At 38.7% G+C, this 12,633-nt stretch overlaps 2 protein-coding genes across 2 annotated transcripts in view; one reads left to right on the top strand and one right to left on the bottom strand.

Moving 5' to 3' along the window:
* The window catches only part of si:dkey-97m3.1 (fatty acyl-CoA reductase 1), a 46,693-nt gene extending 40,698 nt beyond the window's left edge, over positions 1-5,995 (top strand). Inside the window, exons 9-12 of the mRNA XM_028570294.1 lie at positions 1,487-1,658; positions 1,756-1,885; positions 2,788-2,915; positions 3,313-5,995. Coding sequence (XP_028426095.1) covers positions 1,487-1,658; positions 1,756-1,885; positions 2,788-2,915; positions 3,313-3,475 — 593 coding nt within the window. The 3' untranslated portion in view covers positions 3,476-5,995. The remainder of the gene's footprint in view (positions 1-1,486; positions 1,659-1,755; positions 1,886-2,787; positions 2,916-3,312) is intronic.
* Positions 5,996-6,283: 288 nt separating this feature from the next.
* LOC114549940 (endoplasmic reticulum-Golgi intermediate compartment protein 2) lies at positions 6,284-11,780 on the bottom strand. Its single transcript, XM_028570295.1, has 14 exons — positions 11,653-11,780; positions 10,764-10,897; positions 10,227-10,335; positions 10,044-10,090; positions 9,876-9,943; positions 9,680-9,720; positions 9,186-9,287; positions 8,907-9,002; positions 8,702-8,757; positions 8,203-8,301; positions 7,822-7,919; positions 7,574-7,736; positions 7,265-7,344; positions 6,284-7,077 (listed from the first exon to the last, which is right to left on the bottom strand). The coding sequence occupies exons 2-14, from the start codon at positions 10,867-10,869 to the stop codon at positions 6,997-6,999; spliced, it is 1,146 nt and encodes a 381-aa protein (XP_028426096.1). The 5' UTR covers positions 10,870-10,897; positions 11,653-11,780; the 3' UTR covers positions 6,284-6,996.
* Positions 11,781-12,633: the final 853 nt, after the last annotated feature.

Here is a 12,633-nt window from a genome sequence, read left to right as displayed (position 1 = left end):
TTTAAATTGAAATGACCAAAAGTCTCAAATTTTTCAAAAAAATTTAAAAAGCACATTTTTGAAAAGCAAGGTTTTGGCCATATAACTGTTTTGGAACATCCTCCCAGTAAAAAAGACTATTTATAAATTAATTTAATTCCCCCCTTTTTTTTCTTTTTTTTATAGGTAAATAAAATTATAAAAATTACATTATTCTTATGTTATGAAAAGAGTCTCAACATTTGGATGGTTTGCCTATTTTTCTACAGACATTCATGGTGCCAGAAGGGTGAATCCTACTCACTAGTGACTAACTTTTCTGATGAGGTTGACATCTGTCGTTTTAAACCAAACATTTGAAAAACTCTGGATTTGGATACAGTACAGTTATTCCTGTCGCCCTCAGGATTAATCGTAACCACTTTGGTGACTTTATTCTAGAATCCGCATCAGGTCAAAATTTTCAAATGAGAGGGGCCCTCTCTTTTCCATTTCCTCTTAGATTAGCAAACATGCTCTCTTCCCAGAGGAAATTGCAACCAGATGGATAGTAGCGGGATTAGGTCTCATCGCTGAAACTCACTGTTATGAAAGAGGAAACATGTATTCTAATCTCGCTGGCCCAATTGAGAAAGGGGGGGGAAGTAGGAATGGAGCTAATATAAAACACAATGATCAGAGGAGACCAAAAAACTGAGACAATGGTTATGAAATTTAAAAGATAAGTAAAGGAGGATCCAGCTCCTTGTTGCAAGCAAGAATGGTGGGCACTCTGGCCCAGTTTCTTCTTATTGTTACTCTCCCAGACCTCGAAGGGCAGCTCAAGGTTAGCGGCGATACTCCAGGCTGCGGCCACAGCTGGCTGTCACCTCGGATCTGATCATCTCGGCCCCTGCAACTACTACATATCTGTTGCCATGGAAACGGAACAGTGCAAGGCCTTGTTTGCGTGCTGTGTGATGTAATGTCTGTAGTCACATGGCTGCCCTCTGTATCTGTGGATGGAGGAGGAGGGGCCGGCTGTGCTGCCCAGTGGGGGTAGTCTTTGTGTGGCTGCTTTCCGCCTGATATTTCCCCAGAAATGAAAATCGTGCAATGATTAAGGCCAGCCATGGTCCCTGGAAGTCATGATCCTAGTATAGAAACTGCAATTTTTGCGTTTACTTATTTGTTACCCGTTGTTGTTCCTGGTCAGTGGATGTTGATAACCTGGATGAATTGAAACCAATCTAAAGAACCTTTTCATCACGAGACCCCCACTTTTAGAGCAAGGCTCGCCGTTGTTTGTGCCTCTCATATTACCATTACATTAAATTCACAGAGCTAAGCATCTGATTTTCCCAACAACAACAAAAACTGGTGATCTTGAACTCTTACCGCTGTTGGTGAAGGGGTTTCCAAAATCCTTTTTAAAGACTCTTCTAACTATCTGGATGAGAAAGTATTTTATCCTCTTTGCCTTTTATCTCCGAGATGGAGACCGTATTTTGCACCTTTTTTTTTGCAGAGCACCACGTGATGTTGTCCTGGAAGAGGAACCCGCTGGAACAGGCTTTCCGCCGGCCCAACACAAACATCACCTCCAACTACCTGATCAACCAGTACTGGATCCTGGTCAGCCACAAATTCCCAGCCCTCATCTATGACTTCTTCCTGCGACTCTCTGGACAAAAGCCGCAGTAAGACTCACAGCTGTCTGTCGTAATTTGAAATCTGAGAAAGTTGTGTGTAGTTACCTCTGACTCCCTCCCTGCCACCCTCTCTCTCTTGCTGTAGGATGATGCGCATCTTCAATCGTCTGCACAAGGCAATCGGCCTGCTGGAGTATTTCAGCAGCCGGGACTGGGAGTGGAACTCTGAGAACATGAGCATGCTGATGAGCCAGCTAACCCCAGAGGACCGGAAGGTACACTTATCCACATACATGCTGCCAGTTTGGGCTAATGATCTGCCTTCTAAATTTATTTAGGAACCAGATCGTTTGATCCAGTCTGAACAAGTAATTTGCTTCATCTGACCCCATCTAAATGGTCGCTATAAACCCCTTCTCACCCATCTGATGCAGGTTACAACAAACTAAAATGCATTGATAGAAAATGATGTAGACCTCTGAAGTACAGAGTAAAATTTTGAGCTACTTGTACTGTATTTTCAATCGTATGCCTCTTTATACTTGTATTTCACTTAATTTCAGAGGGAAATATTGTACTTTTTAGTGTACTTTATCACCAACTTTATTACCAGTTACTTTGCAGAAGTGTTTCATACAGAGCATGATTAATAATGATTAATTAATAATAATGAATGAATAAATATTAATTCATGCTTTAGATAAAACTACCCAGTAGTATATAATATAAAGTACATTTGCTTCACATTGATGAACTACACCACTGTGTATTTGCTGCTTGTAGGTTAATGCCTCGGTCATAACAATCCAATAACGTAGCTCTAATACAACATTCTGAAGCAGCCGTGCTACATAATTACTCCTTTTTACTTTTGACACGTATTTTACTGTACTTTTACTTTTTTGTGGTATTGCTACTTTTACTCAAGTAAAGGATCTTAGTACTTCTTTCACCACTGAAGACCTAATGGCTTATTCTATTTAACGTAAGTATAGTTAAGAGAGCGAGCAGTTTAGAAAACATTCCCTCTGCTCTCTCTCTACATTATAATAGTATTAGGGAGTCTGTTGCGCCATCTAGTGAGTGAGAATGGGATTTCACTTTCTTTTTTTTTTTTTTATTACAAATTAAAGCGCTTTGGTTTGTCACAGCCCTTTATCTCTTTTCTATCTTGCAGACATTTAACTTTGATGTGCGGCAGTTGAACTGGCCCGAATACATCGAGAATTACTGCATCGGCACCAAGAAGTATGTCCTGAATGAAGACATGTCTGACATTCCTGCTGCCAGGCAGCATCTGAGGAAGTAAGTCAACAAGAGTGCAACATAAAAACAACAGTAATAGTAGGCAGTCAATCTGTCCAACCGATGGATTGTTCATAACATTTTCTTAGTGAATAACAGGCTTTTCAGCCCAGTGGTAAGTGTTTTGACAATACCATCAGACACCAAAGAAATGTTATTTTCAAAAATTCAGTTGAGCAGAGATGCCCCTAACTATCTCTACATTACCCATCTGTCTTAAAATTAAATTGGCTTGCATGTCATTTTAATGCAACATTGAATGAATGTTTTCCTTTTAAGTTTGAGATTTTAGATAGATAGATAGATAGATAGATAGATAGATAGATAGATGGATAGATGGATAGATAGATTTTTTTTTTTTTTTTAAATCCTAAAACATTCCTCCTCTTTTTCCCAGACTGAGGAACATCCGCTACACCTTCAACACCCTGTTGGTCGTTTTCATCTGGAGGGTGTTTATTGCCCGCTCCCAGATGGCCAGAAACATCTGGTACTTTGTGGTCAGCCTCTGTTTCAAGTTCCTCTCCTACTTCCGCGCATCCAGTACCATAACCAACTGAGTCTTCCTCACCGCCTAAAACCAGATACAGCAGCCCTCTGCCTTTACCTGTCAGCAGGATGCAACATCTGAGACTCTGACCATCCACGATAGACACTCTAAATCCTTCTGTTAGTGTGGATTAGCTGGGGGCTCTCTACAGGTGGGAGGCTACAGTTGTGTGAAGCACTCAGAAGGGAGAAAAGAGGTTTACTAGACATGAGTTATTTGTTTAGTTCAGAAATCAGTACCTGCACTGTTCAGTCACCAGACCCGTCCAAAAACATTTTGTCATTCATGTTGTACCTACCCTTTTCTTCTCAAAGTGGCCAATTATATATGCAACAATAAGCCTTTTGTGTGATTTGTTTTCATACTTGAAATATGGCAGTGCTTCACTGGTGGACGATTTCTATAAGATTATTTTGGTTCTGTTTTTTACTGTGGGGATATCCAGTTCCTGTCTTTACTTGTTTACTTGTCTTTGTCTTGCCTTGCGTGTATCTACTGCCTTTTTAAGATTACACCCCAAAAACTAACTGGTGGTTGTCTGTCTTAACATCATTCCACAGATTGAGACTAGTATTTAAGCTAAATTCTGACTACACAAAACCGTATCACTACTTATACCAAAACCTACAGATCTGCTATCTTCCCTGCGGTCGAGGTTGTCACTCATTTACTATAACAAACAATGTCAGTATGTCTCTGAACATAAACCTTGTTTGTTTGAATTCTCACCCACTTTATGCCTGTTTGTACAACAGTTTGTACTGAAACTAAGTTTACTACTTTTACATATTTATACTTGCGTCAAAGGCTGATATATGTGGTAGACCTTGGCAGTGTAATATATATAAATAAGAGTACATCAGAGTCAAGTTTATTTGTATAGCCCAGTATCACATTGTACAATGTCTCCCAGCAGTCCCCAACCAAGCCCAAGTTTTTTAAGAAACTCCCCAGAACCTCAAGGCATTTCAAAGAGGGACCCCCCTCTCTCCTCAGTCGGGTAGGGGTGAAAAAGGAGCCTCAGGTGGAAAAATTACAAATTGTAACATTAAGTTATAGTTGGATATGCCAAGAACAATGGGATTCTAAGAGGTCAAATGCTAATGCAGTAAATCCAAAATGAAGCATGGGTCCATCCAATCGGTTGTTCCCCCTTTTTCAAGAAGGTACGTGAGGTTGGGGGGACCAAGCTTTGAGCAGGCAATTTAGTGGAGTAGGGAGTCAGGTCACTTGAAAGATGGAGGATTGGATGGAGTGTATTGGCGTTCAATTTGAGTCACAGCGGTAACCAAATGTTTCTGTGAAAAATTATTACCTGGAGATATCTGAAAAACCTAATAGGTCGCTTAACAACACATTCAGAGTGTTTTGAAAAACCTTGGGACTCGTCAAGCTACCTGGATGAAAATATTCCTTAAACTGCATTGATAAATAGTTGAAACCTAAATTGTAACACATTTTTTTATTTTAGATAAACTGTCTTAGGAAACTTGCAACTTGGGAAACCAGTTTAAAATGTTTTTATCCATATGGCTAAAAGGTTTCTTGAAATGTCTTCAGAACAGAAATGTAGCTCAGTCTGTTTTATTAGAGAAAAGGATGGTGACCGCTGTGATTCAAAGTTTTTTTTTTTTTTTTTGTTTTTTTTTTAAAGGTTATTTTTTGGGCATTTTAGGGGATTGACATGCAGCAAAGGGCCACATGCAGCAGGCTAGCAAGGAAGGAGCCAGTGGGGCACAGAGAAGATGGTATATGCCATGTGAAGATGAAGGCACTATTGACAGAAGATTTCTTTTAGTTCTTGAGGCAGGCCTCTGGATACTGAGGCGGTCATGTTTGTTAAAAATGGATAAGAAAGATCATAAATGTATGTTAAAGACCATGAATTAGCAAGGCTACGGTGTTGAAAGCTGTAGTTTTTCCAATTTAAACCAGAAAAAAGAGCATTTTGGCTTCTATATGTAAGAAAAGTGTCAGTTTTTAAAGTGACCGCTAGTAAACATGACAATTTATTGCAATAGAGTTTGCGTCATCTGTATCAGAGCGAAAACTCATGCTGAAAATTCTGCCGAACAGAATATTTGAGAAGTAGTGGACCAAGTATGGAGCCTTGAGGTACAGTATGCCTTACCTGATGGGGAGATGGACTACTATTTTTAAGCAAGTCAAACTGTCCTGTTTGTCTGGACCTAAATCACAAAAGTGCTAGGTTATAAACAAAGGACTTAAGGCTATCCTCGTATTGCATCCTTGACCCCAGTTTAGAAGATCTGTAAATTGCTGTGTGGGTCCAAAAATTGTACTTGACTGATCTTTGCTTGGTGAGTGTCGTCAGGATTCCACCACACAGCTTCCCACCGAGTCTACCAAAAGTGTTAGTGTGCCAGGCAAGTCGGATTTATCCTAAACAAATGAGAAAACTGTGTACAGGATTGTATGTGTTGCAAGGCTTGACTCTTGACAGAATACAAATAAGTTATGAGCCTATATGGGAGAAAAAGGGACACAACTAAATAAATGTTTATGCAAAGCCATGTCTGTGGTGTAATCATGGTAAATGTCCTCTTAATTTCAGAGGGGACCAAAATGTCCGCAGCTGTACGAGGCCTGTATATTAAGTGGTATTATCAGAATTGTTCTTAGAGTTATTGTAATGGTGCTGTTACGGAGTTTTGCTCCTCTGTATGTATTTCACAACAAAGTGCTGTATTTGTTGTATGCAAATCAAATGCAGCGCTAGGTTGATCCAGGAAACCCCAGGCTGGAGCTTCCGTTACTGTATGTAACAAAACCGCCACAACAACACATAGCCAATGACTTTATGGTGTCATTTACAAAATGTTTGACCACTTTTTATTCCCTGTTCAATCTGCTTGGCAAAACTTGAAAGTGCAAGTGTGCTGCAGCCCATTAAACTTTATTTCTACCTCACCATAGAGTTTCTTTACCAAACCTCAAAATTACCAGTCACATTAAAACTCATTCTTTTGGCCTTTTGATATAGGGTTTTAAAAAATGCCTGCATTTCAACTGCATAGAGATAATTACACGGTATTACAAAGATTGGGATGACACAATACTAAATTAGTGCAGTCAACCTCTCCAAACTTGACAAGAGTATTTGAGGACCATCCACATCTTTTTGTGACTTAACTGAAGATTTAAATAGTTTTACACACAGTAATCCTTTGAAACAAATCCTCACTTGTATTTTTGAATTTGTGGATATTTTAACTTTAATGGACAATGGTACAAACAATCAGCTGTATGTGCTATACAGCATGTGGAACAGAAAGCCTACCACATTTCTAAAGGTACAAACCCCATCACAGAAAGGAAACCTTCAAACAACACATGTATAACTGCAGTCACAGGCAGCACATTTCCTGAAGTGCAACAATCTGATGTGAACTTACTATTTGTAAGTTTACAGTGTTAAACAGACAGCTTTACCTTCAGTAGAATAAACACAATTTAATGACATATTGATGACGTTTGGCGATGACCAAAAGCCTGGTCGCTGAAAAACAGCTAGTCCTGAGGGCCATTGTCAGCCAACAAAGGAGTCTGGTGATTGTTTAGATTGTTCATCTGGTTGTGTAGCTGCACGTCCTGAAATAGATTCAGTACAGGTAAGTCTATTATATCTGCTTCATGGCGAAGTTTACAGTAATTTAATACGGACAGAGAAAAAACTCCTGATATGACAGTAATGGAGATAGCCTGTTTATTGGGCAAGAGGAGACCTGTATTTTGAATGTGTTTTGTAAAGACCATAGACTGTGTGGTAAAGACTCACCTCTCTGGGCCTGTAGACTCCAAGTTTGAGGCGACAGCAGATAGCATCAAAACAGAAGCCAACAAGCCCATGGAGCATGCCTTTAAAGAGAGAGGAACACACGGCGATAAATGGATGAATTCAGACACATAAAATCACATTTTAAGTAAAGATAGATTATATTACTTCCTTTATGTAGTGTATTTAATTTAATTTGAAATAAAAAGCCCAGCATTCTAGCTCCATACACATTACTTATGTTGCATTTCTATTTCTATTTGTACTATCCCTGCTAAATTAACAGATATTTACAGGTGAAACCAGACTTGCCTGTCGTGGAGAATATACCCCCGATAATGCCGCACAGTCGCACCAGAAACTGCCACAGTGGCATATGCTGCTCGCTGACCGTCACCATCAGAGAGCTGGTGTCGTACTTGACAAAGATGCCGGAAACGCCGTGACTGCCCGCTGCGTGGTTTATCACCCTCTCCTTGGAAACAGACAGTATGGTGGTTAGTATTATGTCCATCCCTCATCTTGCTTCCTGGTATTGAGTTGTATTACTTTTCACTCACCCGCTCAGTCACAGAAAACTGGTGTGTGTCTGCAGATATCTTGTATGTGTTCAGTCTGGTTGGAACCACTGTGATGAAGTACTGGAACATCTGGTTATCTGTAATAAAAATGGAATAACGTGTGGAAAAATTGCTGTCAAAAAGGACAAATACAGCTGAAGAAACGCACAATGAAACATAATCAACTCCATCATAGTGCTACTTGTAATAGAAACCTCTTTCCAATCATACCTACTTAGCAGTGATCGTCCAAGGTGAGCTTAAGGACAATTTAAGTCAACTCACGATTCAATAAATATCTCAACTCGTCATTAATTCTGCAGGAAACTCATATCATATGTTTTATGCTCTCCTATCTCTTGAAACATAGCGGCAACTTACTGTTATAGGTGATTTTCTCTGTGCCGTCCAGAGGATTGATGATGCCCGGTATCTCCTCCCCAAAAGATAAATGGTCTATTCGATGGGAGAAGTTGTACGCTAAAATGCAAAGATGAGAGGGAGCTCAGGTTCAATAAAGACTGTGGAGAATCACTGAACAAGCTCTAAGTGAACCTGGCGTAAAATGTACTCTGCCCTTGAAGGCCAGTATATAGTTGCTGTTCAAAGTTTGTCTACAAATCAGTCACTGATATTTTGAATGAGGAAGAAAACCGAGTGTGATAACTAATATATCTAACAATTAATAGTGTTATTGATGTAAAAATAGGCTTTCATATTCAGGGAAATGACATGCCCTGAGGGAGACGTATGCAACAAACCTCTTTTGTCTCCTTTTTCCTAAATTTAGCAGTTATGATTTAGTTTGCACCACGAGCAGATTATTAAAACATCCGTCATAGAAACACATGCAAGCATAATTAGAAGAAGAGTTACGTACTCTCGTGGCTCACAAAAGCTGCGATATGGGCATGACCCTGAGGATGGTGAATGGGCCTGAAAAAATATTAGAGGACTGGTGTCAACACAACTGCTCTATATAGTTACGTATGTCAGCTTTTCATATTTACACAAATTCTACATCTGGGTCGTGGTCAGGAATTCACTACAGTCTGTACATAGCTGAACAACTTCTAGTTTCTTACTTTCCCACAGTGATGTGTAGGTTTCCTGCTACCTTATTGACGTAGACATGCCCGTGTATCCTGCAAGCCTTTAGCGGCTCCATAGGGGCATCCTCCCTACACACACACACACACACACACACACACAATTAATTATTAAGCACATCATTTGACTCCTTAATTTCTTATCAGCTGTATATCTATCAGGCTGCATCATAACTGCAGAAAATAAATTGCCATTTTAATTAGCGTTAACACGAAAAAAAAAGAGAATAGCTTATTTGCATGTAAGTAACTGACCGTGGCGGCAGGGCAGTGGGACCTCCTTTCAGGAGAGTTTTGTAGAGGACTTCCTGAAGAGCGTGTTCCTCTCTGAGCCTGTTCTGTATGAGATGCAATGTCCTGAGGACAAAAAACAGGTTGGCAACATGCAAGACAAACTACATCTGGAATGTAGATATGCAACTATTCCAGTTTTTCTACATGGTTCTTTTAAATCTAAAGTTTTAACTTTGTGCCTGCATGTTTTATCACCTTAAAAACACTTTAAAGGTCTTTAAAATGACAATTACAATGCATAAGTAAACCAACTTAACCACACACACAAAAATTAAAGTAGCTGTCCGATGAGAGGATAGCATTGTTTTATATCCTACAAGAGAAACATAATGTCAAACTGAATATCAGAAGCCTTCAAATTAGATAACATAATTTTAGACACTACACAACTTTTATAATACTTGCAGACATCCTGCTGTTAGAGTATCTCCCTGTGTGATTTCACAGCAGCTTACCTTTGCCACAGTCTCTGTTGTGGAGTTAGTTCAAAAATAACCTGAACAAACATACAAAGAGAAGAGATGTAGTTGTAAAAAAGTAACATCTGCAAAAGCTGGGGGGAAAAAATGCCTCTGTGTTCTGCAAAAATAAAAAATAAAAACAGATGCAGAATTGAACATGACCTAATGTTTGGAGACATGCTTCACTCACCGGTTCGTACTGGAGGCCACTGGACGTGATCATGGTCTCCGCCAGGTCCAGAATATCTGCTCCAACATCTGCAATCACAGACATTAAATGCATGCATAATACATATTTACACCTATAATGCACTTCAATGAGCAATTGATCTAATGACAAAGAAGGTGTGATACTCACGCTGGCATTTCATGGCGACTGTAATGTCAATGTTTATTCTCAATTTACTGTAAATGAGGAAAATGAAGAGTGAGACTAATATCAAGTTGACAGTAATGTCCTGCCATATACTGTGTATATATAAGCATGCTTGTTTGGGGAAGGTTTCGTGTGATAGTTAACATTTAACAGCTCTGAAAGTACCTGGTAAAATCCTTGTCAACTTCATATTCATACTTCATCCACGTGTCTCTATAAACAAAGAACTCTAAAATAGCCAGAAGAGCCATGGCCCCAAAAGCTATCAGCGACACTGAGGATGAGACAGACAAGGGGTGGTTACAGCTGATATCTTTACTGTGTTGTTGTCTTTTTTGTTTTCAGAGGAGTACACTGCGTAGCTATATATAAGAAATGTAAAGCATGTAATATTTTATCAAGACTCATTTATCTATGATCATACAGTATCCGCTTTGATTAGTTGTTTTGGTATATAATCGGTGTAAACAGGCTATTGCAATGTGACAAAAAACACCAGGAATGTTTTACTTTCAAGTTAATAACTGTATTTTGCCTTGTAACATGAACATACAGTACAGTACAGACCAAATATTGAGGAACTCAGGGTATCAGAAAAATATTGCTAACATTATTAACTAACCTATCACTTAAAGAGCACAGCCATGTAACGTGCACTGCGTCTACAACTAATAACGCGAGACTATCAGAGGAGTGACCCACCTGTTCCTCCTGAGGCTGAGGTCTCCACGTAGCTGTCTGACACTTTGGGGAAAGCGTCCAGCTCCCTCACCAAACTCAGGGCTTTCCTCCGTGACAGACGCCTCATCTTCAGGTTCAGGGCCGCTCTCCACCTCCTCCATCACAAATAAAGCATCAGTGCACCCATCAGTGTTACATAAAGGACCCCAGGCTGCAACCTCTAGCTTTATAATGATTTAGTATACGAATATTTTATCAAGGGGACACACATTCATTTCATGCAATTGCCTCTATGTGTCTACTTTCTATCATTGGAATTAACGAATTGTACGATACCACAGATGCTTGTTACATATTACACACTCTGCCTTAGTGTATGCAATCACTCACAGAAGTTAGCAGAAAAAACACATGCAGTATTTATTTTTTGTATAAGATTTTTCAAATATTTTTCTAAAGCTTTGTTGCCTCAGTAAAAAAATGTTGTTTGTTTTTGTAAATGTCTCAAAATAACATAGTAATACAATTGAATGAAAAACCTATTTAAACAAAAAGTTCCGTTTTTATTTATTTATCCTAAACAGACATTTATTTATTGTTTAAAATATATTATCAACAATATTACATTGGGTTATTAAAACAGTACCCATATATCACACTTAATGGTCCGTAAACCAGATACTTTGGAGCAATTACTGTTTGATCGGAAAGGCTGAATATATGATGCACTCGACACAAACACCACCGTAAACGTCACTACATAACATACTAATACACTTTACATCTCTATATAAGCACTCAATGCAATACTGCATTTTTATGATGTGTGGATATCAATCTACTGACCGTTAAACCGTCTCAACAAAGCAGCACAGCTTTTACAACACCGTTTATTTATAATTCATCTTACCTCTTTTATCATCTACTTAGATGTTAAATCGCGGTACAGGATCCCTGGAAGCCCTACTCAATACGTTTTAGCTGCTGTTTGAGCTGTTTTGGTATCTGAATTTTAGTGCACCATGATATATGCATGGTGCTGACATACTAGTGAGTGCGTAGCGTGCGCGCCCCGCACACCGTGACCGCGCAGGTAGTAATGTCGCTATTCTGTCAGGAGGTGGCGCTTTAACACTAAAACCGATGCCCCTTTTTGTAGAATCATGTAAATGTAATTTTGATAAAAGAATAGATTAAAATAGAAACGAATTTGGGTCCTAACAATATTCCACACACAATACATTACAAAACAGTAATATAAATTATTGCAATCGAATAGCCTAATATGTGAATAAAATACAAACTTCTATAATTCCTGCCATTCGGTCTGTACTGTAAGTAGCCAATTTGAGATACTTGTTCTTTACTTGAGTATATCCATTGTATGCTACTACATACTTCTACTCCACTACATTTTACTGCATTAATTATATCCTAATTTATTTGATAGCTTTATCATTGTGATTATTAACACACACTGAAACATTAAAGTGATGTAGCCTACATATGAATGCATCACTAATTATAATTCAGTAATATTATATGACTATGACATGGGCACTTCTGCATATTTATTTTACTTTTTGTACTTTAAGTAGTTTTTAAAGTTTCACTTTCCATATTTTGACATGAAAGTACAGTCAGTTTTCTTTCGATTTGAAATATATGTTGTAGTTTTACATGTATCACACTTTGTTGTGTGCAAAGGGACATTACATTTTGTAACATCAGTCCATAAACCAATCAGATAATGTCATATTAGTGGCTGTGAAGCACTAATGAGGTTCACAACTGTTCAAGGTGGATTTAGCTGGCCTGTTTACAGTTAGTAATCACAGGATTTATGCAAAAACTGTAGAAATTGTCCAGTGTTTAAAGGCATGTGGTGGAT

This window comes from Perca flavescens, chromosome 23 (genome assembly GCF_004354835.1).
Source record: "Perca flavescens isolate YP-PL-M2 chromosome 23, PFLA_1.0, whole genome shotgun sequence".
NCBI classification, from domain to species: domain Eukaryota; kingdom Metazoa; phylum Chordata; class Actinopteri; order Perciformes; family Percidae; genus Perca; species Perca flavescens.
This window is presented reverse-complemented; position numbering and strand designations above follow the sequence as displayed.

Coding starts and splice junctions, on each gene's coding strand:
- LOC114549940 (XM_028570295.1), bottom strand. CDS start 10,869: ATGAGGCGTCTGTCACGGAGGAAAGCCCTGAGTTTGGTGAGGGAGCTG. Junction 9,721..9,875: donor GTGGCCTCCAGTACGAACCG/GTGAGTGAAGCA, acceptor ATGTTTGTTCAG/GTTATTTTTGAACTAACTCC. Junction 9,003..9,185: donor CCCACTGCCCTGCCGCCACG/GTCAGTTACTTA, acceptor GTGTGTGTGTAG/GGAGGATGCCCCTATGGAGC.